Source organism: Thalassophryne amazonica, chromosome 9 (assembly GCF_902500255.1).
Source record: "Thalassophryne amazonica chromosome 9, fThaAma1.1, whole genome shotgun sequence".
Classification (NCBI taxonomy): domain Eukaryota; kingdom Metazoa; phylum Chordata; class Actinopteri; order Batrachoidiformes; family Batrachoididae; genus Thalassophryne; species Thalassophryne amazonica.
The window spans coordinates 6,045,615-6,073,341 of NC_047111.1; the positions used below are offsets into that span (position 1 = coordinate 6,045,615).

The following is a 27,727-nucleotide window of genomic DNA, read 5'->3' on the forward strand; positions in this document are numbered from 1 at the left end:
ACAAAATTAAACAACTGAATGAACATCCTCCGAGGCCGGTGATTCCATAATTTTTGCCAGGGGTTGTATAGGCTCCAACCCCACGTGACCTGATATTGGATAAGCGGCTGAAAATGAGTGAGTGAGTGTGAAACATTTTCATTTCTAGGTATTGACATTAGAATATGTCAAATTTCTAAAACCTGCTTATTACAATTAAGGCTCACAGGCGCATGGAGATGCTAAAGCCTATCCCAGCAGGCAGGGTGCAACCAGGACATTATAGACAATTTATAGTCACCAGTTCACCTAATCTGTATGTCTTTGGAAGTAGAAGGAAGCCTGATCATCTGGAGAGAATGTGCAAATTCTACACAAGATCGGAAGGGAACCTTGGACCTTCTGTGCTAACCACCGTGCTGCCCTGCAGAGATACCACAATTTAAAAATTACTTCCATAATTTAATATTTTCATCCATGTTGAATGCACTTCAAAAGACTCAAATTATTTATAACAATGAAATTTTGTCACGTGACGGCACCGCCCACGCATTTTTGTGTCGCTTCCGGGTTTGAATTGAAACCTTTTACCGAAACACGTGTCACATAATGGTTCATGGCGCAAAGCTTTAAGTGAACGCTGGGGACATCTAGTGGTCAAAGATGTAAATGACAATAAAATGTGATCGCGTTCGGTTGAAGAGTTTCACATCAACCAACTAACATTCCAAAGTGGAATGTTAAAGTTTGTTTTATTTATTTTTATATTGAAAAGTTGTGTCAATCATGTGATGGTTTATTGGTCTTTTTTACTGAAATATGGACATGTCATATTTAAAATATATCCATTTTAATCTAATTTGTATTATGAGTTGTATCACATTGTCTCCTTAAAAAATCTAATTAATCACAAAACAACATACATTTGCAGCATCTAGTTCTATATTTTGATTTCACAGAACTTGTCCATTAAACACAACTTTTAATACAGTATTATCTCTACCATTCGTAAACAATGTGAGAACTATTTGCCCAGCGACAACCCCAAAACATCACTGCTCTAGAGAAGATCTGCATGGAGGAATGGGCCAAAATACCAGCTACAGTGTGTGCAAACCTGGTGAAGACTTAGAGGAAATGTTTGACCTCTGTCATTGCCAACAAAGATTATGTTACAAAGTACTGAGTTGAACTTTTGTTATTGACCAAATACTTATTTTCCACCATAATTTACAAATAAATTCTTTAGAAATCCTACAATGTGATTTCCTGGATTTGTTTTTCTCATTTTCTCTCTTATATTTGAAATGTACCTATGATGAAAATTACATACCTCTCTCGTCATCCTAAGTTGGAGAACTTGCGCAATCAGGGGCTGACTAAATACTTTTTTACTCCACTGTATCGGGGAGACTGACACATCTGGAAGGTACAGTACTCTTAATTTGTTTCAAACGTTTTATGGAATTACACAAAACAAAATCATGTTTATGTTTTTGATAGGAATGCCAGCTTTGATGAATAACAGTGCAGACAGTGACGCTCCCGTATGAGAAAACACTGTGACTCACTTACAGGCCAGGAGGAATTATGTACCTCTGTGATAGCTAAAGGAAGCAGCAACAATTCCCACTTTGACAATGCATCAGTGTGTCATTTTATTTTCTTCTTCATCACACAATTCACAGACCTTTTATAACAGCTGGACCCCGCTCATTAACCTCACAGGAGATCTGACAGGAAAAGCAGCACAGGTGGCTGAGGCAGCTTGCCATATGCATATCAGGAATACACCTTGCCAATCACCCATGCAGGGGCTGAGACAGGAAACATCAATATGCACACCTCAGCGTGTTAACACCTGCAGAACAAAGGACACACTCTAACACCAGTGGCGACACTTTGGTATGTGCTTCACACATCTGGATGTGTTACCACATACCAAATAGGAAACACACTCGGTATGGTGAATTATGTCCATTATGTGTTGAATATCTGCCACATCATTGTTCCAGAAAACCCAAGCCCTTATATTACATACCCAATAGTAGCGTCTCAAAAAAGGCAAGCTAAGTCCACCTTCTGAAGTGGGCTTCTGCAGATGTATTTTAGAAATGTGTGGGGTCTTGTTAGTCCAAATAAATTATATAAGAATTGAGTCAACTGTCTTGAAAAAGGAGGACATAAGATAAATGAGCAGATTTTGAAACAGAGAAACTTTGGGAGTACAACAATTTTTATGCCAAAATTATGCAAAAACACATTTTCCCAAACCGAGTGCTTTAGTATAACCAGCTGGAGACCACTGATGTGTGCAGTGAATTTTGTGTCATTACACCTTACTACAATAAACGTATTGAATATTTTTCTGGTGTCTTTTTTCGTTTTAGCACTTTGTAGATGGTCCCTACCCTTTCTTCTCTCAGCCTCCTCTTTCTGATCAATATTATTTCTCCAGCTCAGAGGACAGTTCATATGGATAAAAATAAGTTTGTACCTCATTGTTTACCTTCATGTGGTTGGAAACTAGTGTTCTTCTACATTTCTCTTCATATTTATGGAGCTGTGAACTTCGAATCTGTGAATGTCTTTCTAACTTTACTGCAGTCTAAAACCTGAACATTGATTAAATGTCAACAAATAAACCATGAAAAAACTTTCACTTTTGAAGCATTTTGAACGTCTTTTCAACAGAAAAATGCTCGATGCACAATCAGACACAATGTAGCTTCAATATTTCAAAACTGTCTTCATTTCCATACTTATGAAGGCTGAAAAAATGTTTTTTTTAAACAACAAGCTGATAAAAAACAACTAATCCTTACAGGGATATACGTCACATATTGTTTATGAGCAACACCATCAAACGCATGTATGACCAAGATCTTTAATTTAATGGTCCAGATGCACACAGTGCGATGTACCAATGGCATGGAACAGCCTGGTGCTCGCCACGTGTTGGATGCTCTGTATGTGTTTTTGAAACCTAAAGCTGTAACAGTCTGTGTGTGGTCTGGGAGCAGGTGGAGGATCAGTAGAAGAGTGTGGCCTGGCCTTCAGGTTTCAACACGGTGAGGTTGCCTCGAGCATCTTGGTCCTTCTCAATGGCTTCAAACAGAGACTTGAAGTTTCCTGCCCCAAAGCCCTACAGACAGAACAGGTGGTTAATTACCCAACGTTTGGCCCACGTCTCCATCATTTCTTCATGCTCTGATCTTCTCCATGACACCATTGAGACTGATGACCACTTTGAAGTTGGACCACAGACTGCAAATATTCTCTGAAGGATTTGGGGTTCCACCCCACCATCATTATGCACACAGTACTGTAAATAATTTAATCAAAATATCAAGTGTTGGTGGTGTTTGGGATTCTTTTTTTGTGGTTCAGATTCCATTTCTTGCTTTCATCCACATACCTACACTCTGTGAAATGCTGCAGCCTGCTCTGACAGGTCCGATGGGGGCTGCCACGGGGTGCAACCCGAACCAAAGAGCCCCCTCGATGTAAGCATGAGCCTTTTAATCTGTATCTGTGATAGATTTACCAAGCTTTTAGAAGTGGGGTACTGTCAAGCTGTTCGCCATGACTGCGAGCTCCTAACAGGTGTTCAGGCATAAGCAGGTTGAAGCCCGGGGGCCGGATAAGGTCATCACTTAACCAGTCTGGTCTTTCACACTGGTCTATAGAAACCCTTCCACTTGAAGAATGGTCTTTATTTATTACCCCCTCAGAAGCACTCGCTCTCTTTCAGAATGCACCTTTCAATTTTTTAATTGTTACTATCATCCATCAACAGAGGGGGCTCACTCATTACTGACGCAGTCTTTTCACATCAGTTATCCTAAGTGTTATCCTTGTGTTGTCCTTGTGAGCTCTTGTGGACATTGGTCAGCTGAAAAAGTTCAGTAAGAAAGATGGCTAAATGTTACTGTGTCGTTTACAATAGCTTACTCTGATTTAACGCTGAAAGGTTAACAGCTGGAAGTGCATGTCTCCATCCCGGCCACACAAATCAAATCAAATCAATTTTATTTATATAGCGCCAAATCACAACAACAGTTGCCCCAAGGCGCTTTATATTGTAAGACAAAGCCATACAATAATTACGGAAAAACCCCAACGGTCAAAACGACCCCCTGTGAGCAAGCACTTGGCGACAGTGGGAAGGAAAAACTCCCTTTTAACAGGAAGAAACCTCCAGCAGAACCAGGCTCAGGGAGGGGCAGTCTTCTGCTGGGCCTGGTTGGGGCTGAGGGAAAGAACCAGGAAAAAGATATGCTGTGGAGGGGAGCAGAGATCAATCACTAATGAATAAATGCAGAGTGGTGCATACAGAGCAAAAAGAGAAAGAAACAGTGCATCATGGGAACCCCCCAGCAGTCTAAGTCTATAGCAGCATAACTAAGGGATGGTTCAGGGTCACCTGATCCAGCTATAACTATAAGCTTTAGCAAAAAGGAAAGTTTAAGCCTAATCTTAAAAGGAGAGAGGGTGTCTGTCTCCCTGATCTGAATTGGGAGCTGGTTCCACAGGAGAGGAGCCTGAAAGCTGAAGGCTCTGCCTCCCATTCTACTCTTAAAAACCCTAAGAACTACAAGTAAGCCTGCAGTCTGAGAGCGAAGCGCTCTATTGGGGTGATATGGTACTAAGAGGTCCCTAAGATAAGATGGGACCTGATTATTCAAAACCTTATAAGTAAGAAGAAGAATTTTAAATTCTATTCTAGAATTAACAGGAAGCCAATGAAGAGAGGCCAATATGGGTGAGATATGCTCTCTCCTTCTAGTCCCCGTCAGTACTCTAGCTGCAGCATTTTGAATTAACTGAAGGCTTTTCAGGGAACTTTTAGGACAACCTGATAATAATGAATTACAATAGTCCAGCCTAGAGGAAATAAATGCATGAATTAGTTTTTCAGCATCACTCTGAGACAAGACCTTTCTAATTTTAGAGATATTGCGCAAATGCAAAAAAGCAGTCCTACATATTTGCTTAATATGCCAATAAAGCACATATCCTGATCAAAAATGACTCCAAGATTTCTCACAGTATTACTAGAGGTCAGGGTAATGCCATCCAGAGTAAGGATCTGGTTAGACACCATGTTTCTAAGATTTGTGGGGCCAAGTACAATAACTTCAGTTTTATCTGAGTTTAAAAGCAGGAAATTAGAGGTCATCCATGTCTTTATGTCTGTAAGACAATCCTGCAGTTTAGCTAATTTGTGTGTGTCCTCTGGCTTCATGGATAGATAAAGCTGGGTATCATCTGCGTAACAATGAAAATTTAAGCAATGCTGTCTAATAATACTGCCTAAGGCAAGCATGTATAAAGTGAATAAAATTGGTCCTAGCACAGAACCTTGTGGAACTCCATAATTAACCTTAGTCTGTGAAGAAGATTCCCCATTTACATGAACAAATTGTAATCTATTAGATAAATATGATTCAAACCACCGCAGCGCAGTGCCCTTAATACCTATGGCATGCTCTAATCTCTGTAATAAAATTTTATGGTCAACAGTATCAAAAGCAGCACTGAGGTCTAACAGGACAAGCACAGAGATGAGTCCACTGTCTGAGGCCAAAAGAAGATCATTTGTAACCTTCACTAATGCTGTTTCTGTACTATGATGAATTCTAAAACCTGACTGAAACTCTTCAAATAGACCATTCCTCTGCAGATGATCAGTTAGCTGTTTTACAACTACCCTTTCAAGAATTTTTGAGAGAAAAGGAAGGTTGGAGATTGGCCTATAATTAGCTAAGATAGCTGGGTCATGTGATGGCTTTTTAAGTAATGGTTTAATTACTGCCACCTTAAAAGCCTGTGGTACATAGCCAACTAATAAAGATAGATTGATCATATTTAAGATCGAAGCATTAATTAATGGTAGGGCTTCCTTGAGCAGCCTGGTAGGAATGGGGTCTAATAGACATGTTGATGGTTTGGAGGCAGTAACTAATGAAAATAACTCAGACAGAACAATCAGAGAGAAAAAGCATCACTGAAAGCAGCCAAAGATAACAATATGTCTTTGGGATGGTTATGAGTAATTTTTTCTCTAATAGTTAAAATTTTATTAGCAAAGAAAGTCATGAAGTCATTACTAGTTAAAGTTAAAGGAATACTCAGCTCAATAGAGCTCTGACTCTTTGTCAGCCTGGCTACAGTGCTGAAAAGAAACCTGGGGCTGTTCTGATTTTCTTCAATAAGTGATGAGTAGTAAGATGTCCTAGCTTTACAGAGGGCTTTTTTTTATAGAGCAACAGACTCTTTTTCCAGGCTAAGTGAAGATCTTCTAAATTAGTGAGACACCATTTCCTCTTCAACTTACGGGTTATCTGCTTTAAGCTGCGAGTTTGTGAGTTATAACACAGAGTCAGGCACTTCTGATTTAAAACTCTCTTTTTCAGAGGAGCTACAGCATCCAAAGTTGTCTTCAATGAGGAAGTAAAACTATTGACGAGATAATCTATCTCACTCACAGAGTTTAGGTAGCTACTCTGCCCTGTGTTGGTATATGGTATTAGAGAACATAAAGAAGGAATCATATCCTTAAACCTAGTTACAGCGCTTTCTGAAAGACTTCTACTGTAATGAAACTTATTCCCCACTGCTGGGTAGTCCATCAGAGTAAATGTAAATGTTATTAAGAAATGATCAGACAGAAGGGAGTTTTCAGGGAATACTGTTAAGTCTTCAATTTCCATACCATAAGTCAGAACAAGATCTAAGATATGATTAAAGTGGTGGGTGGACTCATTTACATTTTGAGCAAAGCCAATTGAGTCTAATAATAGATTAAATGCAGTGTTGAGGCTATCATTCTCAGCATCTGTGTGGATGTTAAAATCGCCCACTATAATTATCTTATCTGAGCCAAGCACTAAGTCAGACAAAAGGTCTGAAAATTCACAGAGAAACTCACAGTAACTACCAGGTGGACGATAGATAATAACAAATAAAACTGGTTTTTGGGACTTCCAATTTGGATGGACAAGACTAAGAGTCCAGAGAAAACTACAGAGTCCGACATTGTTTTTGCCGATTCACCGATTCAATGTTAATTTTAGTGACCTCCGATTGGCGTAACCGGGTGTCATTACTGCCGACGTGAATTACAATCTTACCAAATTTACGCTTAGCCTTAGCCAGCAGTTTCAAATTTCCTTCAATGTCGCCTGCTCTGGCCCCCGGAAGACAATTGACTATGGTTGCTGGTGTCGCTAACTTCACATTTCTCAAAACAGAGTCGCCAATAACCAGAGTTTGTTCCTCAGTGGGTGTGTCGCCGAGTGGGGAAAAACGGTTAGAAATGTGAACGGGTTGGCGGTGTACACGGGGCTTCTGTTTAGGGCTACTCTTCCTCCTCACAGTCACCCAGTCGGCCTGCTTTCCCAGCTGCTCGGGATCTGCTGGAAGGGAACTAACAGCAGCTAAGCTACCATGGTCCGCACCGACTACAGGGGCCTGGCTAGCTGTAGAATTTTCCACGGTGCGGAGCCGAGTCTCCAATTCGCCCAGCCTGGCCTCCAAAGCTACGAATAAGCTACACTTATTACAAGTACCATTACTGCTACAGGAGGCCGAGGAATAACTAAACATTTCACACCCAGAGCAGAAAAGTGCAGGAGAGACAGGAGAAGCCGCCATGCTAAATCGGCTAAGAGCTAGTAGCTGCGCTAAGCTAGCGGATTCCTAAAAACACACAAAGTGAATAATGTGTAAATAATTTAGAGGTGATTCAGCAGATGGAGTGCTTTAGTTAAGGCACGTGAAGATTACACTGGGAAACAAATCGTTATCTAGTTATCTAGATCAATCTAACTGCGCAGATTAAACAGCTAACAGATACAGCAAAACACCGCTGTGCTCCGGAACAGGAAGTGATACAATACCGCAGTGAGAGCCAACCACCAGTAGAGGCCAATATACATGTATAGTGTCGAATCACTTTTCCTCTCCTCTTAAACTCTGTTATTAAAAATGGAGAAGGTCTTAGTCTCATTAGATCAAAAATTTTGGGTTGGTTATTGAAGTAAAGTAGTTGCCGGGGACCACATTAATACGTCATTGTGTTGCGTTATTTATTACTAGTGAAGCTAATGCTGTAGGTGCCGTTAATTCTGTCCAGTTGATTCTGCACTTTTTCCTCTCCGTATCGTTGCTGAGACTGGGGAACCTGAGAGCCTCGTTGGTGGGCGAGTAGTTGAGGTGTGACAAGTGCCATGTGATGGATGGTTGATCCGACCCACCCCAACACAACAACAGCCAGAATTGCCACTGCTGGTGGCAGGGTTATGACCTAATCTTGGACTCTGTCGGCTTGGCTTTTAGATGGCTCTGCAACATCACACACTTTTTTGTAACTGCTTCTAACTTTGTAACTGTTAGAATGGCCTAAGCAGTGGGTGACCCCTCTGACTCTGGTCTGCTTGGGGTTTCCTCCTATGGAAAAACTCCCTCTGGCATTCTTAAAACTGTCACCCGTGTGCTTGCTCAGGGAGATTTGGTAAGGTTAGGCTCCTGTGACCCTTAATTGTAGTATGCGGTTGAAAATGAGTGAGTGAGTGAACTGAATTAGGGCAGCAAGGTGGCTTAGTGGTTATCACTAGGGATGGGTATTGATAAGATTTTATTTATCGATTCTGCTTATCGATCCAATTCTTTATCGATTCCATTATCGATACCTCTTGTGAATTTTCTGTATAGTAAAAGTAGGCTTTACAGGTTTTCTATGTCAACAACATTTTATTGGGTCTTAAAGTAAATAAATATGAAATTGGTCACTGGATCCTTAAAACTCTGGACACAAATAAACTCTACATGGTGGATCCTTGGTCTCTGGATAAATAGAAAAAAAAAAAATCTGTAGTTATTGTCAAAAGCATTTCCTTTCAGACATTACTGGCATGAATGTCTTTCCATACATCTGAGCTGAGCTCTTACAGCTGACTGTGCTGCACGTCAGGATGTAATTCATAAAGAATGCAGGATGTCTCACTTCGGGAGGAACAAAAACGTTCTAGTCGATTGTAGTTTATTTTCTGTATTACAGCATTTGGAAAGAGGCATCATTTTATTTAAAGCTGTGATTTATTTAAAAGTTAATTCTGACTGGACTCTGTCTCAGCAGAGAGCAGCACAGCGTTTAGAGCTGTGCCAACGGAACGGAGGACGATTCTCGTTTCTTGACTGCAACAAGACACGAGTCACAGTTAGTGACTTTAATCCACACAAAAGTGACTCGCGACTGACATATTTTAATGGCTTTCAGAGGGGTTAAGAAGCAGACTGTTGTGTGTTGGGGGGTGTGGCTGGACATTTTGGTGTTCTTTTCTTTTCTTTGCTCTCCAGGTGGCATGAAAACTGATTTGTCTGTGGAGAAGGTGCTGGCTGAAGAGTCCTTCACCCTCATCTACATCATGTGCAGTACCTGTGAATGGTGCTCACGTGCAGCCTTAAAGACTTTCAGCTGAAGCAGATAATTGGATGGCGTTCTGCATTTAAGTCATGTGTGATTCAAGCAGAATTGCCGGGAACTCGACCTTGTGATGTTCGTTTGTGAGACGCTGAGGACCGCGCCTGGGTTTGACACATCGAGCCCGTGAAGCAGGAAGGGTGAGGGACACATGCTGTCAGCACACATCAAAGGTGATTAAGTGTTTGACTAATTGTTGATAGTAACTTGGTATTTTGTTACGCAGTATACTTGAACTGTGATGAGAATTGTGCAGCTTGCTTCTCACTGCTGTGGCATGCGGACAAGTGATCCTCCATCTGTTGTGAGAAGCTGCTCATTTGCATAAAGTTTAAAATACAGACCTGAATGTGTTGCTGATAGTGTGTGTCTTTTGAAGGATATCAGTTGTAACTGCTGACTTACCTCACCTCTTCTATGCTTCGCAGAGAGTCGGTTTGTCGTGTCCACCTGGGGGGTGTTTGGCGGTGGTAGTGGGTCCAGGAGCGCCGGGCTTCGATCCTTTTGGGCGCTGGAGAGCGTGCCAGCCTTCACTCCACCAGAAGGACGCTATTTTGGTTTTTACACTTTGTTGTGCACCAGCGGGTGAAATAAATAAATTGTTTTTGTTATTGGAACCGCTTTCTGGTTATTTTTAGCGCTGGGTTCCGTCTGACGCAGGTCCGCTCCTCAACCCGCGTCGACACATAACACAGACTTGCCGCTTCTGAAGAGCAGCGATCAAAGAACCAACGAGCCAGCGGATCGAAGCATTGCATCATTGGTTCACGCTTCAAAGTGGAGTCGTGCTGCAGAAACGGTTGATTACAGGGTCTGTAATCGGCTGGCGTCCTGTCTGTGGTGTACGCCGCCTCATGCCCTATGACTGCTGGGACAGGCTCCAGCCCCCCATGACCCTTAATCAGAGTAAGCGGGTATAGAAATTGGATGGATGGATGTTATCCTGGTCTTTGCACCTGATCACTCGTCTTTGATCATGTTCATGACCTTTAATCCTGATTCAAGAATTTAGAGTTTGATTGCTGAACTTTGACCTAATTGCTGACCTATGAACACTGGACCTTTGATGCTGATCACTGCCTGTTGGTCTTTATTGCTGTTCTAGATCTCCCCTTTGATGTACTTCAGCACTAAAATTTAATAGGATGTTTATTGGGTCCTGCCCCATCTGTCCACCAAGTTTCTTTAAATTGGGTCATTATTTCATGTGTGTGATCCTTCTAACAGCCACATAAGTAAATCTACAAGCCAGGTGAAGGGATCACATTACCTCCTTGGTGGAGATAATGTGATCCCTATCTTCATCACAGTTGTCCATCCCAGATCTTGGTGATGACTATTACAAATATTCACCACAGCTGTCTAAGTTTCACTGTTGAAAGCTTAATTTAATGTCACATAAAGACATATTATTAGATTTTTGAACATTTTCTCCAGAGCTTACAAAGTGGTTGTTCCGCTGAATGACCTCCAAGAAAAGAGTTGGTCTGTCCTGCACAGGTTTGGTGAAGATTTGAAGAAGGTAACCCTTGTCGTCAAAATCCACTAAGATTTTCAGTTCCTTTCCAGAGAAGAAGACACGTATATTAATATTTGAAGACGGCCGCAAACCGGTTGTAAATCTTGTCGAGGTTTACCTTTAAGCGGGTAAGGTCCTCCTTCACTTTGATCTTTGCAGTTCTGAGTTTCTGCTGAAGGGTGTCGTAGTACGTATCAGGTGCTGCGAGGAACTCCATCCCTCGGGCACGCAGATTCACAATCTGTTTGAAAAAGTGAGCCTGTGAACGTGTCTTCACTTGCAGTGCTTGGGGAACAATGCGGTTTAGAGGAGAAACACTCACAGCTTGAATGATGTTTGACGTGTTGAGGGCGATGTGCTGCACCCCTGGTCCTCCGTTATAGTCCACATATTCCTATGTAAAGACAAAACACAATGTTTACCTGCAGGGTTGCTTTTTGTCATTTTGCTGGATTTCCCATAGTGGGTCCCTGAAAACAACTTTAGAGACCAAACCACTATGACCTGCAAAATAACTAAGGTGTTCTCAAAGGTCCCACCTGGATTTGAGATTTCTTTTTACCCATCGCAGGTTCATTGATGGGCATCTTGATGGTCTCTTCGTAGTTTGTTACCACTATGGACCTCAGTGCACTGTACTGTGTGTGGATCTGCTTGTCATCTATGGACCAGAACCGATGGAACAACAAACACTTCTGATACCTACAAGTTGTGAACACAAACACGAAAGCTGCTGATAAAAAAAAATAAATAAATAAAATTGTTTCCACTCTGATTAGGGGACTGCAGCAGTAAACATCTGTGCTCACCACTAGAGGGAAGTCTGACCTGCACAATAAGTTCTGAGCTAAGACCTTTCTCTTAGGACCTTCTCAGTAAGCTGCTGAGAAACTTTCCTCAACAAAAAGAGAGGATGCTTCAGCTAAGAAAGTAGGCAAGGTTAACCCTTGATGCTATGGAGGAGGTCTGTGCCTGGTAAGATATGAAGAAGATAGAGTGGTCAGAGGAGGATGACATGTTTGTTGCAAGGTACTCAAATGTTTCACCTCAGGAAGCTCTGGTGGATGACTGCTGCCTGCATATTTTATAGCTCTGTGAACAGAATCAAAAACCCCTCACTTTTTACTTGGCCATCCCAAATAGCAGCACAGCAGATTCTGGTGCATTTATGTCTTAAAAAGACTGACAGGTGATACTCTGATTGGTTTATTTCATGTTACACTCAAAACACACCCTGACCAATGAAGTGATGAGACCCCTGTGAGCCCTGCGGCTTACTCTATTTACACTCCATGTAAATAGCAAAGTAGAATTTGTACTTTAGACCAGTGATTCTCAACCGGGGTGCCGTGATCATCAGGGGTGCCGTGGGCAATTATCAAATATCACCATTATCGGGTGTATGTGCTGTATAGTGTGGCAGATGGTGTAAGAGCCTCTACTGGTGGTTGGCTCTCACTGCGGTATTGTATCACTTCCTGTTCCGGAGCACAGCGGTGTTTTTCTGTATCTGTTAGCTGTTTAATCTGCGCAGTTAGATTGATCTAGTTATCTAGATTACGATTTGTTTCCCAGTGTAATCTTCACGTGCCTTAACTAAAGCACTCCTTCTGCTGAATCACCTCTAAATTATTTACACATTATTCACTTTGCGTGTTTTTAAGAATCCGCTAGCTTAGCGCAGCTACTAGCTCTTAGCCGATTTAGCATGGCGGCTTCTCCTGTCTCTCCCGCACTTTTCTGCTCTGGGTGTGAAATGTTTAGTTATTCCTCGGCCTCCTTTAGCAGTAACGGTACTTGTAATAAGTGTAGCTTATTCATAGCTTTGGAGGCCAGGCTGGGCGAATTGGAGACTCGGCTCCGCACCGTGGAAAATTCTACAGCTAGCCAGGCCCCTGTAGTCGGTGCGGACCAAGGTAGCTTAGCCGCCGTTAGTTCCCCTCCAGCGGATCCCGAGCAGCCGGGAAAGCAGGCCGACTGGGTGACTGTGAGGAGGAAGCGTAGTTCTAAACAGAAGCCCCGTGTACACCGCCAACCCGTTCACATTTCTAACCGTTTTTCCCCACTCGGCGACACACCCGCCGAGGATCAAACTCTGGTTATTGCCGACTCTGTTTTGAGAAATGTGAAGTTAGCGACACCAGCAACCATAGTCAATTGTCTTCCGGGGGCCAGAGCAGGCGACATTGAAGGAAATTTGAAACTGCTGGCTAAGGCTAAGTGTAAATTTGGTAAGATTGTAATTCACGTTGGCAGTAATGACACCCGGTTACGCCAATCGGAGGTCACTAAAATTAACATTGAATCGGTGTGTAACTTTGCAAAAACAATGTCGGACTCTGTAGTTTTCTCTGGGCCCCTCCCCAATTGGACCGGGAGTGACATGTTTAGCCGCATGTTCTCCTTGAATTGCTGGCTGTCTGAGTGGTGTCCAAAAAATGAGGTGGGCTTCATAGATAATTGGAAAAGCTTCTGGGGAAAACCTGGTCTTGTTAGGAGAGACGGCATCCATCCCACTTTGGATGGAGCAGCTCTCATTTCTAGAAATCTGGCCAATTTTCTTAAATCCTCCAAACCGTGACTATCCAGGGTTGGGACCAGGAAGCAGAGTTGTAGTCTTACACACCTCTCTGCAGCTTCTCTCCCCCTGCCATCCCCTCATTACCCCATCCCCGTAGAGACGGTGTCTGCTCCCAGACCACCAATAACCAGCAAAAATCTATTTGAGCATAAAAATTCAAAAAGAAAAAATAATATAGCACCTTCAACTTTTCAGCACTGTAGCCAGGCTGACAAAGAGTCAGAGCTCTATTGAGCTGAGTATTCCATTAACTTTAACTAGTAATGACTTCATGACTTTCTTTGCTAACAAAATTTTAACTATTAGAGAAAAAATTACTCATAACCATCCCAAAGACGTATCGTTATCTTTGGCTGCTTTCAGTGATGCCGGTATTTGGTTAGACTCTTTCTCTCCGATTGTTCTGTCTGAGTTATTTTCATTAGTTACTTCATCCAAACCATCAACATGTTTATTAGACCCCATTCCTACCAGGCTGCTCAAGGAAGCCCTACCATTATTTAATGCTTCGATCTTAAATATGATCAATCTATCTTTGTTAGTTGGTTATGTACCACAGGCTTTTAAGGTGGCAGTAATTAAACCATTACTTAAAAAGCCATCACTTGACCCAGCTATCTTAGCTAATTATAGGCCAATCTCCAACCTTCCTTTTCTCTCAAAAATTCTTGAAAGGGTAGTTGTAAAACAGCTAACTGATCATCTGCAGAGGAATGGTCTATTTGAAGAGTTTCAGTCAGGTTTTAGAATTCATCATAGTACAGAAACAGCATTAGTGAAGGTTACAAATGATCTTCTTATGGCCTCGGACAGTGGACTCATCTCTGTGCTTGTTCTGTTAGACCTCAGTGCTGCTTTTGATACTGTTGACCATAAAATTTTATTACAGAGATTAGAGCATGCCATAGGTATTAAAGGCACTGCGCTGCGGTGGTTTGAATCATATTTGTCTAATAGATTACAATTTGTTCATGTAAATGGGGAATCTTCTTCACAGACTAAAGTTAATTATGGAGTTCCACAAGGTTCTGTGCTAGGACCAATTTTATTCACTTTATACATGCTTCCCTTAGGCAGTATTATTAGACGGTATTGCTTAAATTTTCATTGTTACGCAGATGATACCCAGCTTTATCTATCCATGAAGCCAGAGGACACACACCAATTAGCTAAACTGCAGGATTGTCTTACAGACATAAAGACATGGATGACCTCTAATTTCCTGCTTTTAAACTCAGATAAAACTGAAGTTATTGTACTTGGCCCCACAAATCTTAGAAACATGGTGTCTAACCAGATCCTTACTGTGGATGGCATTACCCTGACCTCTAGTAATACTGTGAGAAATCTTGGAGTCATTTTTGATCAGGATATGTCATTCAAAGCGCATATTAAACAAATATGTAGGACTGCTTTTTTGCATTTACGCAATATCTCTAAAATCAGAAAGGTCTTGTCTCAGAGTGATGCTGAAAAACTAATTCATGCATTTATTTCCTCTAGGCTGGACTATTGTAATTCATTATTATCAGGTTGTCCTAAAAGTTCCCTAAAAAGCCTTCAGTTAATTCAAAATGCTGCAGCTAGAGTACTAACCGGGACTAGAAGGAGAGAGCATATCTCACCCATATTGGCCTCTCTTCATTGGCTTCCTGTTAATTCTAGAATAGAATTTAAAATTCTTCTTCTTACTTATAAGGTTTTGAATAATCAGGTCCCATCTTATCTTAGGGACCTCGTAGTACCATATCACCCCAATAGAGCGCTTCGCTCTCAGACTGCAGGCTTACTTGTAGTTCCTAGGGTTTGTAAGAGTAGAATGGGAGGCAGAGCCTTCAGCTTTCAGGCTCCTCTCCTGTGGAACCAGCTCCCAATTCAGATCAGGGAGACAGACACCCTCTCTACTTTTAAGATTAGGCTTAAAACTTTCCTTTTGCTAAAGCTTATAGTTAGGGCTGGATCAGGTGACCCTGAACCATCCCTTAGTTATGCTGCTATAGACTTAGACTGCTGGGGGGTTCCCATGATGCACTGTTTCAAGACTGCCCCTCCCTGAGCCTGGTTCTGCTGGAGGTTTCTTCCTGTTAAAAGGGAGTTTTTCCTTCCCACTGTAGCCAAGTGCTTGCTCACAGGGGGTCGTTTTGACCGTTGGGGTTTTACATAATTATTGTATGGCCTTGCCTTACAATATAAGGTGCCTTGGGGCAACTGTTTGTTGTGATTTGGCGCTATATAAAAAAAAATTGATTGAAAATTGATTGAAAGTGCGCAGTAGCGCTGAGCCGTGTGCTGACAAGGAGGCGTGATCGCCATTTTAATTCCGGGCAAGTTAGTGATTTGTGTGCATAGAAGTTCACTTAGTCTCGTCAAGAAACAGGTGGATTATGCCGGAAAGCTGCGCATGTTGGCAAAGTCACAAACGGAGGAACAAGGGAGACAATATTTCCTTCCATAAGTAAGTGGTTTTGGTTATTGTTGTCACTTTGTCCGTGATATTTGGATGATAAACAGCTGTATGTCTCCTGCCGTACCTGTGTCGCCCGATGACACGGATCATTATTTTCACTTATGTCTAGTTGATATTTTCCACTGCTAGACCAATGTCTAGTTAAAATTCTTGTCGTTAGTGACTAAAAATTGTTCGACAAGACTGGGGAGTTTTTTTTTTTTTGTTTTTTTTTTGCACCTTAAAATAATTAGATTAATGACCCGCGCTGTGCTGCCACACACACAGAGATGTGCACACACACACCGCTGACTTCATGAATGAAACTCGGTCAATAAAGGATAATTGTGTAAAAATATAATATATATAAAAGTATTGTAATTGTTGTGTGTGGGCCGCTGAAGAGGAGGTACTGCTGGCCCATCACCACCAGAGGGCGCCCTGCCTGGAGTGCGGGCTCCAGGCACCAGAGGGCGCCGCCGCCTGATGAGAGCAGCCAGGGTGACAGCTGTCACCCATTACTGGACACAGCTGACTTCACTCAGTACGGAGGTATATCAGCAGGACAGCGTCTCCACCTCAGTGCCGAGATATCACCTTGAGTTTAAGGTAATCACCTCTGCAACATATATCTGTGTGACGACACTTTATAAACTTTTCAGGACAGCGGAAGGCCAAGTGTTCAGATAAGTACTCACCTTTCCTGCTTCAGTGTGACAAGAGGTGGAGGCGGCTTTGCCCCTCTCATCTACCGGGTGCGGTCGCATCCCAACCTGTGTGTTTGTGTTCTTTCCCGCCAGCAGTACCGGATCCGACGAGCGGAGGCAGTGGCCACCTGGGAATTCGGGACTTGGCGGTTCCAGTACTTCTGGGTTTCGGTGGCAGAGGAGATCTGGGTGGTTCCGGTTCAACTAGGACGGACGTCTCCTACCTTCGGGCCTGCCCACAAGACACCAGCAGATTTCGGCTTACACCTCCAAATTGCTAATTGTTGTATCAGTTGTGCTATTTCACAACAGTAAAACTTGTTCTTACTTTTCTCCATTGTCCGTTCATTGCGCCCCCTGTTGTGGGTCCGTGTACCTACACTTTCACAACAGGATATCTCGGCCAGCGTCATGGATCCCGAGGGGCGTCAACCGGCTGTTGAACGGCCACTGGAAGACCAAGACGTGGCGGAGGCTTCGGGAGGGGTAATCGGTGAGTTGCAGCGGATCCTCACCGCTTTCACCTCTCGGATCGATTTAATGACCAAGCAACACGTTCTCCTAAACCGCAGGGTGGAGGCTCTCGCCGCACAAGTGGAGGCACGCCCTTCGGGCGCCGCTGCGGCTCTCCCTCCCGAGGACCCTGCGCGCGAAAGTAACGTTCCACTGGTCGTTCAACGGTCCCTCCCTCCGTCCCCAGAAGCATACATAAGCCCTCCAGAACCGTACGGAGGCTGTGTGGAGACGTGCGCGGACTTTCTTATGCAGTGTTCGCTCGTCTTCGCTCAGCGTCCCGTGATGTACGCGACGGATGCTAGCAAAGTAGCTTATGTGATAAACCTGCTTCGCGGGGAGGCACGCGCTTGGGCTACAGCGCTCTGGGAGCAGAACTCTCGGCTCCTTCATACTTACGATGGGTTTGTACGGGAGCTCAGAACGGTGTTCGATCATCCCAACAGAGGAGAGTCCGCTTCAACCGCACTACTGTCCATGCGACAGGGACGTCGGAGCGCAGCTGCCTATGCTTTCGCCTTTCGCATCGCGGCGGCGAGATCCGGCTGGAATAGCACTGCCCTCCGCGCTGCCTTTATAAACGGACTGTCTCTGGTCCTAAAAGAGCACCTGGTGGTTAAGGACGAACCGCGAGATTTAGATGGGCTCATTGATCTAGTCATACGACTCGACAACCGGTTAGAAGAACGCCGTCGGGAACGAGGCGAAGGGCGTGGCCAGGCACGCGTCGTCCCTCTCCCTTCCGGGTCCGATCGAGCTCCGCCCTCCCCACGCTCCTCTGTTCCTGCGCTCCGTGCGCTTACGGCTCCCCCTGCTGACGAAGCTATGGACACGAGCAGGGCAACAATTAGGGCACCTGGAGCACAAAGGAGGCGGGCCCACGGAGCTTGTTATGTTTGTGGCTCGAGTGAGCATATGGCAAACGACTGCCCCGAGCGGTTAAACTCCAACGCCCGCCCTTAGAGACTGGGCCAGGGGTGGGCCAAAACATTCACGTGGGACACACCCACATTGCTACACGACTCCCAGTCACAATCCTGTATGAGGATTCAACCCTGAAGGCCCCAGCACTGGTGGACACGGGCTCTGAGGGGAATCTGCTTGACAGCAGATGGGCCAGGGAGATAGGGCTCCCTCTGGTGGCTCTTACCTCGCCTGTGCAGGTTCGAGCACTAGATGGCTCCCTACTCCCACCAATCACGCATAAGACACTTCCAGTAACTCTGGTGGTGTCAGGTAACCACCGGGAGGTGATCGAGTTCTTCGTGACTCAGGCCACCTCCCGTGTGGTTTTAGGGTTTCCATGGATGCTTAAGCACAATCCCCGGATTGATTGGCCGTCCGGGGTAGTGGTGCAGTGGAGCGAAACCTGCCATCGGGAGTGTCTCGGTTCCTCGGTTCCTCCCGGCTCCCAAGCTAAGGAGGAGGTCCGAGTCCCGCCCAATCTGAAGGCGGTGCCAGCGGAGTACCATGACCTCGCTGACGTGTTCAGCAAGGATCTGGCTCTCACGCTTCCTCCCCACCGCCCGTACGATTGTGCCATTGATTTGGTTCCAGGCAGTGAGTTCCCGTCCAGTAGGCTGTACAACCTCTCACGGCCGGAACGCGAATCAATGGAGACCTACATCCGGGACTCGTTAGCCGCTGGGTTGATCCGGAATTCCACCTCACCGATGGGCGCAGGTTTCTTTTTTGTGGGTAAAAAAGATGGCGGACTTCGTCCATGCATTGATTACAGGGGGTTGAACGAGATCACGGTCCGCAACCGATACCCGTTGCCCTTGTTGGAGTCAGTGTTCACCCCCTTGCATGGAGCCAAGATTTTCACCAAGCTGGATCTTAGGAATGCGTATCATTTGGTTCGGATTCGGAAGGGAGACGAATGGAAGACAGCATTTAACACCCCCTTAGGTCATTTTGAGTACCTGGTCATGCCGTTCGGTCTCACTAATGCTCCCGCGACCTTCCAAGCGTTGGTAAACGATGTCTTGCGGGACTTCCTGCACCGGTTCGTCTTCGTATATCTAGACGATATACTCATCTTTTCCCCGGATCCTGAGACTCATGTCCGGCATGTCCGTCAGGTCCTGCAGCGGTTGTTGGAGAACCGTCTGTTTGTGAAGGGCGAGAAGTGTGAGTTCCACCGCACTTCTTTGTCCTTCCTGGGGTTTATCATCTCCTCTAACTCCGTCGCCCCGGATCCGGCCAAGGTTGCGGCGGTGAGAGATTGGCCCCAACCCACAAGCCGTAGGAAGCTGCAACAGTTCCTCGGCTTTGCTAATTTCTATAGGAGGTTCATTAAGGGCTACAGTCAGGTAGTTAGCCCCCTGACAGCCCTGACCTCTCCAAAAGTTCCCTTCACCTGGTCGGACCGGTGCGAGGCCGCGTTCAAGGAGTTGAAACGGCGCTTCTCGTCTGCACCAGTTCTGGTGCAGCCCGATCCTAGCCGCCAGTTAGTGGTTGAAGTGGATGCCTCGGACTCAGGGATAGGAGCGGTGCTCTCCCAGAGCGGGAAGACCGATAAGGTCCTTCACCCGTGTGCCTATTTCTCTCGCAGGTTGATCCCCGCTGAACGGAATTATGACGTCGGCAATCGGGAACTCCTTGCTGTGAAAGAGGCCCTCGAAGAGTGGAGACATCTGTTGGAGGGAACAGCCGTGCCATTCACGGTTTTCACTGACCATCGGAACCTGGAGTACATCAGGACCGCTAAGCGTCTGAACCCCAGGCAAGCCCGCTGGTCACTGTTCTTTGGCCGTTTTGACTTCCGGATTACCTACCGCCCCGGGACCAAGAATCAAAGATCGGACGCATTGTCCCGGGTGCACGAGGATGAAGTCAAAACGGAACCGTCGGATCCCCGGATCCCATCATCCCGGAGTCCGCTATCGTGGCCGCCCTCACCTGGGACGTGGAGAAGACCGTCCGGGAGGCCCTGACCCGTGTCCCGGACCCCGGAAACGGACCAAAGGACAAACTATACGTCCCACCAGAGGCTAGGGCTGCAGTCCTGGACTTCTGTCACGGTTCTAAGCTCTCCTGTCACCCAGGGGTGCGAAGGACCGTGACAGTCGTCCGGCAACGCTTCTGGTGGGCATCCCTGGAGGCCGACGTCCGGGACTACATCCAGGCCTGTACCACCTGCGCCAGGGGCAAGGCTGACCACAAGAAGACCTCAGGGCAGCTACAGCCACTGCCCGTGCCTCATCGCCCCTGGTCCCATATCGGCCTGGACTTCGTCACGGGTCTCCCGCCGTCCCAGGGAAACACCGTCGTCTTCACGATAGTGGACCGTTTCTCCAAGGCGGCCCACTTCGTGGCCCTCCCGAAGCTTCCAACGGCCCAGGAGACAGCGGACCTCCTGGTCCACCACGTCGTCCGTCTGCATGGCATCCCATCAGACATCGTCTCCGATCGCGGTCCCCAGTTCACCTCACACGTCTGGAGGAGTTTTTGCCGGGAACTGGGGGCCACGGTCAGCCTCTCGTCTGGGTATCACCCCCAGACCAACGGGCAAGCAGAGCGGGCGAATCAGGAATTGGAGCAGACACTACGCTGTGTGACAGCCACGCACCTGACGGCCTGGAGTACCTACCTGGCCTGGATCGAGTACGCTCACAACAGCCAAGTGTCATCTGCCACCGGCCTCTCCCCGTTTGAGGTGTGCTTGGGGTATCAGCCCCCCTTGTTTCCGGTGGTCGAGGGAGAGGTCGGTGTGCCCTCGGTCCAGGCCCACCTACGGAGGTGCCGTCGGGTGTGGCGTGCCGCCCGCTCTGCCTTGTTGAAGGCCCGGACGAGGGCGAAAACACATGCAGACCGGCGGCGGGCCCCGGCTCCCACGTATCGTCCTGGGCAGGAAGTGTGGTTGTCCACCAAGGACATTCCCCTTCAAGTGGACTCCCCCAAGCTCCAAGAACGATACATCGGTCCCTTCAAAATCCGCAAAATCATCAATCCCGCCGCAGTGAGGCTTCAGCTGCCGGCCTCGCTGCGGATTCACCCAGTGTTCCATGTCTCCCGGGTAAAGCCCCATCACACCTCACCCCTCTGCACCCCGGGTCCGGCACCACCTCCTGCCCGGATCATCGACGGGGAACCGGCTTGGACCGTGCGTCGGCTCCTCGATGTCCGTCGAATGGGCCGGGGTCTTCAGTACCTGGTGGACTGGGAGGGGTACGGCCCCGAGGAACGCTCCTGGGTGAAGAGGAGCTTCATCCTGGACCCGGCCCTCCTGGCCGACTTTTACCGTCGCCATCCGGAGAAGCCCGGTCGTGCGCCAGGAGGCGCCCGTTGAGGGGGGGGGTCCTGTTGTGTGTGGGCCGCTGAAGAGGAGGTACTGCTGGCCCATCACCATCAGAGGGCGCCCTGCCTGGAGTGCGGGCTCCAGGCACCAGAGGGCGCCGCCGCCTGATGAGAGCAGCCAGGGTGACAGCTGTCACCCATTACTGGACACAGCTGACTTCACTCAGTACGGAGGTATATCAGCAGGACAGCGTCTCCACCTCAGTGCCGAGATATCACCTTGAGTTTAAGGTAATCACCTCTGCAACATATATCTGTGTGACGACACTTTATAAACTTTTCAGGACAGCGGAAGGCCAAGTGTTCAGATAAGTACTCACCTTTCCTGCTTCAGTGTGACAAGAGGTGGAGGCGGCTTTGCCCCTCTCATCTACCGGGTGCGGTCGCATCCCAACCTGTGTGTTTGTGTTCTTTCCCGCCAGCAGTACCGGATCCGACGAGCGGAGGCAGTGGCCACCTGGGAATTCGGGACTTGGCGGTTCCAGTACTTCTGGGTTTCGGTGGCAGAGGAGATCTGGGTGGTTCCGGTTCAACTAGGACGGACGTCTCCTACCTTCGGGCCTGCCCACAAGACACCAGCAGATTTCGGCTTACACCTCCAAATTGCTAATTGTTGTATCAGTTGTGCTATTTTCACAACAGTAAAACTTGTTCTTACTTTTCTCCATTGTCCGTTCATTGCGCCCCCTGTTGTGGGTCCGTGTACCTACACTTTCACAACAGTAATGGTTTTAGGAGCCGCGCTGCGTTGAACAGCAGCTGCAGCTCAGCCGAGCAGCGCAGCTTAACAGCACAGATCCGTGTAACTTTCAACACTAATATTTGAGAATGTGTGTGTGTCAGAGTAAGTTTAATACTTTCCTGACATAATTTAATGGAATTTCATTTTACTGGCTCGATATCCAGGACAAAATGGCATTTTAACACGTATTTTGCGAGCATTTTTCTGAGTGTGTTCAGTCGCGGATCTCCATTGAAAATGCATTAACATCCGGGGACTTCATCAATATTTTGCCCGGTTAGGAGGCGTCATGTCTCTGTTCATGAAGGGACATTTTCGTTTAGTGTGCAGCATTGGGACTGCGCTCTCTAGTTCTTATATACAGCTCCATGACTATAGTATACTATGTTATGTCATATCTGTACCGCACGTGTTGCTAACGTGCTAACGCACCGTGTAGAGACAGTCGAGTTAGTGGTGCGTGACACGTGACACATGACAGTGGTGTGCCGCAGGATTTTGTAAATATAAAAAGGGTGCCGCGGCTCAAAAAAGGTTGAAAATCACTGCTTTAGACCGTGTGCTACAGTTAATCAAGATAGGGCCCTTAAAGTTATTTATACCATGGTCAGTGAGAATTCCATGTCTAACTGGCAACTGCATTATTTTTGTGTATACACACACATAGTTCTGCGATTTAAGTCACTGTAATATCACTCTGCTCTGGCCGTCACCATAGCAACACACAAATCATTTGGCGCAGATCAGCTGTGTTTTGACAGGTGACTGACAGAAACGCGATTTCCAAGTGAATTTTAATATTTTTGGCCAAAATAAAACATTTGAGGAATGGGAAGAGGAGGAGAGCCAACGAGAAGAACAGCAAAAGCAACGGCATAAAGATTTAACATCGGACGAACTGGACAAGACTGAAGACAGGAAAGAAGAGAACGGTTGTCAAGGATGAAAATATCTTGAGACTGGCATAAAATAGTCCCAAATACTTACGCATTTTATCACGTTCTGTTAACTTAAATAAATATTTGTGTGTTAGCTCACTGTGTGGGACCATGGTATAAGCGGATTACACAACTCGAAGCCGTGCATTATACGGTTTGAATGCACTTTGCGGAGTAACACCACTCCACTTTGCATTGTTGTGTTTTAGACTTCGTGTTGTGCATTCAAACCGTATAATGCACGGCTTCTCGTTGTTTAATCCTAACTTATGTCACAGTGGAGTGACCTTTACAGGAGTGTTTACTCGCCCTTTGGCCTCCATGTGTGTGCGTACGTGCGCTCACCAGTCTGAAACTGGCACCATTTGGTCATCTGGCTGGTTTCCCACAATGTGATCAATGAAGTTCAAACCTGCTGGTGGCCTGCAAAGAAAAAAGAAAAAAAGCATTTCCTTGGTATTTTCCCACCACAGTTCAATCAATCAATCAATCAATTTTTTTATATAGCGCCAAATCACAACAAACAGTTGCCCCAAGGCGCTTTATATTGTAAGGCAAGGCCATACAATAATTATGTAAAACCCCAACGGTCAAAACGACCCCCTGTGAGCAAGCACTTGGCTACAGTGGGAAGGAAAAACTCCCTTTTAACAGGAAGAAACCTCCATCAGAACCAGGCTCAGGGAGGGGCAGTCTTCTGCTGGGACTGGTTGGGGCTGAGGGAGAGAACCAGGAAAAAGACATGCTGTGGAGGGGAGCAGAGATCGATCACTAATGATTAAATGCAGAGTGGTGCATACAGAGCAAAAAGAGAAAGAAACAGTGCATCATGGGAACCCCCCAGCAGTCTACGTCTATAGCAGCATAACTAAGGGATGGTTCAGGGTCACCTGATCCAGCCCTAACTATAAGCTTTAGCAAAAAGGAAAGTTTTAAGCCTAATCTTAAAAGTAGAGAGGGTGTCTGTCTCCCTGATCTGAATTGGGAGCTGGTTCCACAGGAGAGGAGCCTGAAAGCTGAAGGCTCTGCCTCCCATTCTACTCTTACAAACCCTAGGAACTACAAGTAAGCCTGCAGTCTGAGAGCGAAGCGCTCTATTGGGGTAATATGGTACTACGAGGTCCCTAAGATAAGATGGAACCTGATTATTCAAAACCTTATAAGTAAGAAGAAGAATTTTAAATTCTATTCTAGAATTAACAGGAAGCCAATGAAGAGAGGCCAATATGGGTGAGATATGCTCTCTCCTGCTAGTCCCCGTCAGTACTCTAGCTGCAGCATTTTGAATTAACTGAAGGCTTTTTAGGGAACTTTTAGGACAACCTGATAATAATGAATTACAATAGTCCAGCCTAGAGGAAATAAATGCATGAATTAGTTTTTCAGCATCACTCTGAGACAAGACCTTTCTAATTTTAGAGATATTGCGTAAATGCAAAAAAGCAGTCCTACATATTTGTTTAATATGCGCTTTGAATGACATATCCTGATCAAAAATGACTCCAAGATTTCTCACAGTATTACTAGAGGTCAGGGTAATGCCATCCAGAGTAAGGATCTGGTTAGACACCATGTTTCTAAGATTTGTGGGGCCAAGTACAATAACTTCAGTTTTATCTGAGTTTAAAAGCAGGAAATTAGAGGTCATCCATGTCTTTATGTCTGTAAGACAATCCTGCAGTTTAGCTAACAGTTAAAAGCATGTAACAAAAATAACCAGCTTCTGTATTTTTTATTTCACAAGATCTGCTCAATATGTAGTTATTGGATGTTCATTGTGAAAAGGGTGGTCTAGTGGGCTTCATATCCTCTTTTTCTTTTCAGATCGTAAAATCACTAAGGGCCCTTGGGAAAGGTCCTTAATCCCATAGTTGCTCCCGATGTGTAGTGAATGCCTTGCATGGCATATATACAACAACACTTGTCCTCTGCATTTAGCGCATCCTAATTGCAGTAAGGCACAATCCAACCACTAGCAGCAGTGGGCAGCCACAATCCGGCAACACTGCCTTGGTCAGGAGCAGAGAAAGGAGCAGACCCTGGATAAGCATGTTTTTTTGATTGTGGAAGGAAACAGAAGGAAACCCACGCAGACACTGGGAGAACATGCAGACTCCACACAGAAAGGCTGAGAAGTGATCCCACAACTGTTGTGTGGGCCGCCTGAAGAGGAGGTACTGCTGGCCCACCACCACCAGATGGCGCCCTGCCTGGAGTGCGGGCTTCAAGCACGAGAGGGCGCTGCCGCCACGGACACAGCCGGGGGTGACAGCTGTCACTCATCATCTCATGACAGCTGTCACCCATCAACACTTCATCATGCTACTCCATAAAACCCGGACGTCATCTCCACCTCGTTGCCGAGATATCATTGACCTGTGAAGGTAACAATCTCAGCCGTATAAATAACTGTGTCTAGTAAACTAATTTTTTGCAGCTGTTTTTTCCTGTGGAGTGCACTATCTGGAGATTGGTGTGACCGGCGACAGCTTCGCTTTACACCCCACCAGATAAGTGCTGTGTGACAGGAGCTGCACGAGTGTGGATGAGAGGTGGAGGTGGAATCTCCACCATTGCTGTTACTGGGTGTGCACACACCCACATCTTGTTGTTTCTGCTTCTTGCCAGCAGTACCAGATCTGACATTCGGAGACGGTGGCCACCTGGGGACTCGGGACTTGGCGGCTCCAGTATTCCCCCGGGTTCGGTGGCGGAGGAAATCGTGTGGTTCCGGTTCTTCTCAGGACAGACGTCTTCTATCCTCGAGCCTGCCCACACGTCACCCTTGTGATTGACTGATTGCAAAATTTCACATTCCTCTGTATTGTGGTTGTGCTCATTCACAACAGTAAAGTGTTCATATTCGACTCTTTCATTGTCCGTTCATTTACGCCCCCTGTTGTGGGTCCGTGTCACTACACTTTCCCAACAACAACTCAGCCACCATGCCACCCTATAAATGCAGTCCAAAGTTAGAGATCTCAGAGTAACATTCACACTATTCAAGAATGTTTTATTTTCAAAGATTTTGACAGTAAAACACAAGAGGCAGATAATGAGTTCCACAAACTTTGGGAGTTACCTGCAAAACAAACCACAACACAGACAATTAAAGCAGCTAAATGGAACAGATTTTTGGTGGGATACTTTCTGAAAATGTTGTGCAGTTTTGAGTTTGTATGAATGCATACAAATGCAAAAATGATATGAGCTGGGAAATGAGCTACTGGAACAAAGCATACATGGACAAGAACTAACAACATGGAACTGATGGCATGCCACCATGACAGCAGACCCAATGAGAGAGGTTACATGCAACACATGTAGGAACTGTGGATGAACAGAAGACCAACCTCCACGCTGACCAAGAAGCACCTGGTAGCTCAGTGTTCTAACGTCAATAGAAGGAAGTTACTTTTGTAACTAGAGATCCAGAGGTTACAGCAGCACGGTACTGAACAGTGTGAATGCAAGGAGCAAAGCCTGGTAGGAGAGTGTAGTGTTAAGGAAGCAGATGATACCCAAATACCTCCTATGATAGATGCATCTACTGAGCTGAGGATGAAAATTGTGACCAGACTAAAAAAGACGGAAACACGACCAAGAGTATGACTCCCCGTACACAGCCGGGGAGTCTGGCACTATACAAGGCTAACAGTGCACTGATAACCTTCATCAACTGTGGCAGATGTCACTGGAGGCCAACTCCAGCTGTATGCCAAGAGTGAGCAAGACATTGACTCACTGATCCACCTCACCAGGATCTACAGTGAGGATATCGGGGATGTCATTCAGATTGGATAAGTGTGGCCAAATGGTGGCAAAGAGAGGGAAGGTTCTCGGAGGGGGTGGAGTTGCCAGAAGGCAGGATAGGGGACCATACAGGACAACTACATGTACCTGGGAATCCCACAAGCCAATGGGAACCATGATGAAGATGCAAGAAGGTCAGCCACAGTCAAATACCTCCAGAACGTGAGACAGGTGCTGAGAAGCCAACTCAGTGGTATGAATAAGATCCGAGCCATTAATACATACGCCTTACCAGTCATCAGATACCCAGAAGGGATAATAATTTGGCCACAAGAAGAGATAGATGCCACTGATGTTAAGACATGAAAAATCCTCACAACGCACGGAGGTTTCCACCCAAAGCCCAGCAACCCTGAGGCTCTATGAGCAACGGAAGGAGGGAGGGTGAGGATTAGTGTGTGTCAGAGCCACAATCCAGAATGAGACGAGCATCCGTGAATACATCAGAAAGACAGCCCTCCTGAGATCAACTGCTATAAGAATGCCTCAGACAGCTGAAGACAGATGTGATAAGGAATAGGAGGAGGGGATATCATGGAAGACCAAGTCCCTCCATAGAATGTACCATCGACAGATAGAGGAAGTGGCTGACAGCAAGAAGACCTACCAGTGGCTACAAAGGGCCAGCCTAAAGGACAGCAAAGAGGCTCTGATCATGGCAGCACAAGAACAAGCCCTAAACACCAGATTCATAGAGGCA

General features: G+C 45.9%; 1 protein-coding gene across 1 annotated transcript in view; it reads right to left on the reverse strand.

Annotated features, from left to right (window-relative positions):
• Positions 1-2,883: 2,883 nt before the first annotated feature.
• Positions 2,884-27,727, reverse strand: part of hpda (4-hydroxyphenylpyruvate dioxygenase a) — a 34,502-nt gene continuing 9,658 nt past the window's right edge. Inside the window, exons 9-14 of the mRNA XM_034177527.1 lie at positions 23,560-23,637; positions 11,525-11,687; positions 11,308-11,379; positions 11,104-11,226; positions 10,911-11,027; positions 2,884-3,124 (exon numbers count right to left, since the gene is read on the reverse strand). Coding sequence (XP_034033418.1) covers positions 3,011-3,124; positions 10,911-11,027; positions 11,104-11,226; positions 11,308-11,379; positions 11,525-11,687; positions 23,560-23,637 — 667 coding nt within the window. The 3' untranslated portion in view covers positions 2,884-3,010. The remainder of the gene's footprint in view (positions 3,125-10,910; positions 11,028-11,103; positions 11,227-11,307; positions 11,380-11,524; positions 11,688-23,559; positions 23,638-27,727) is intronic.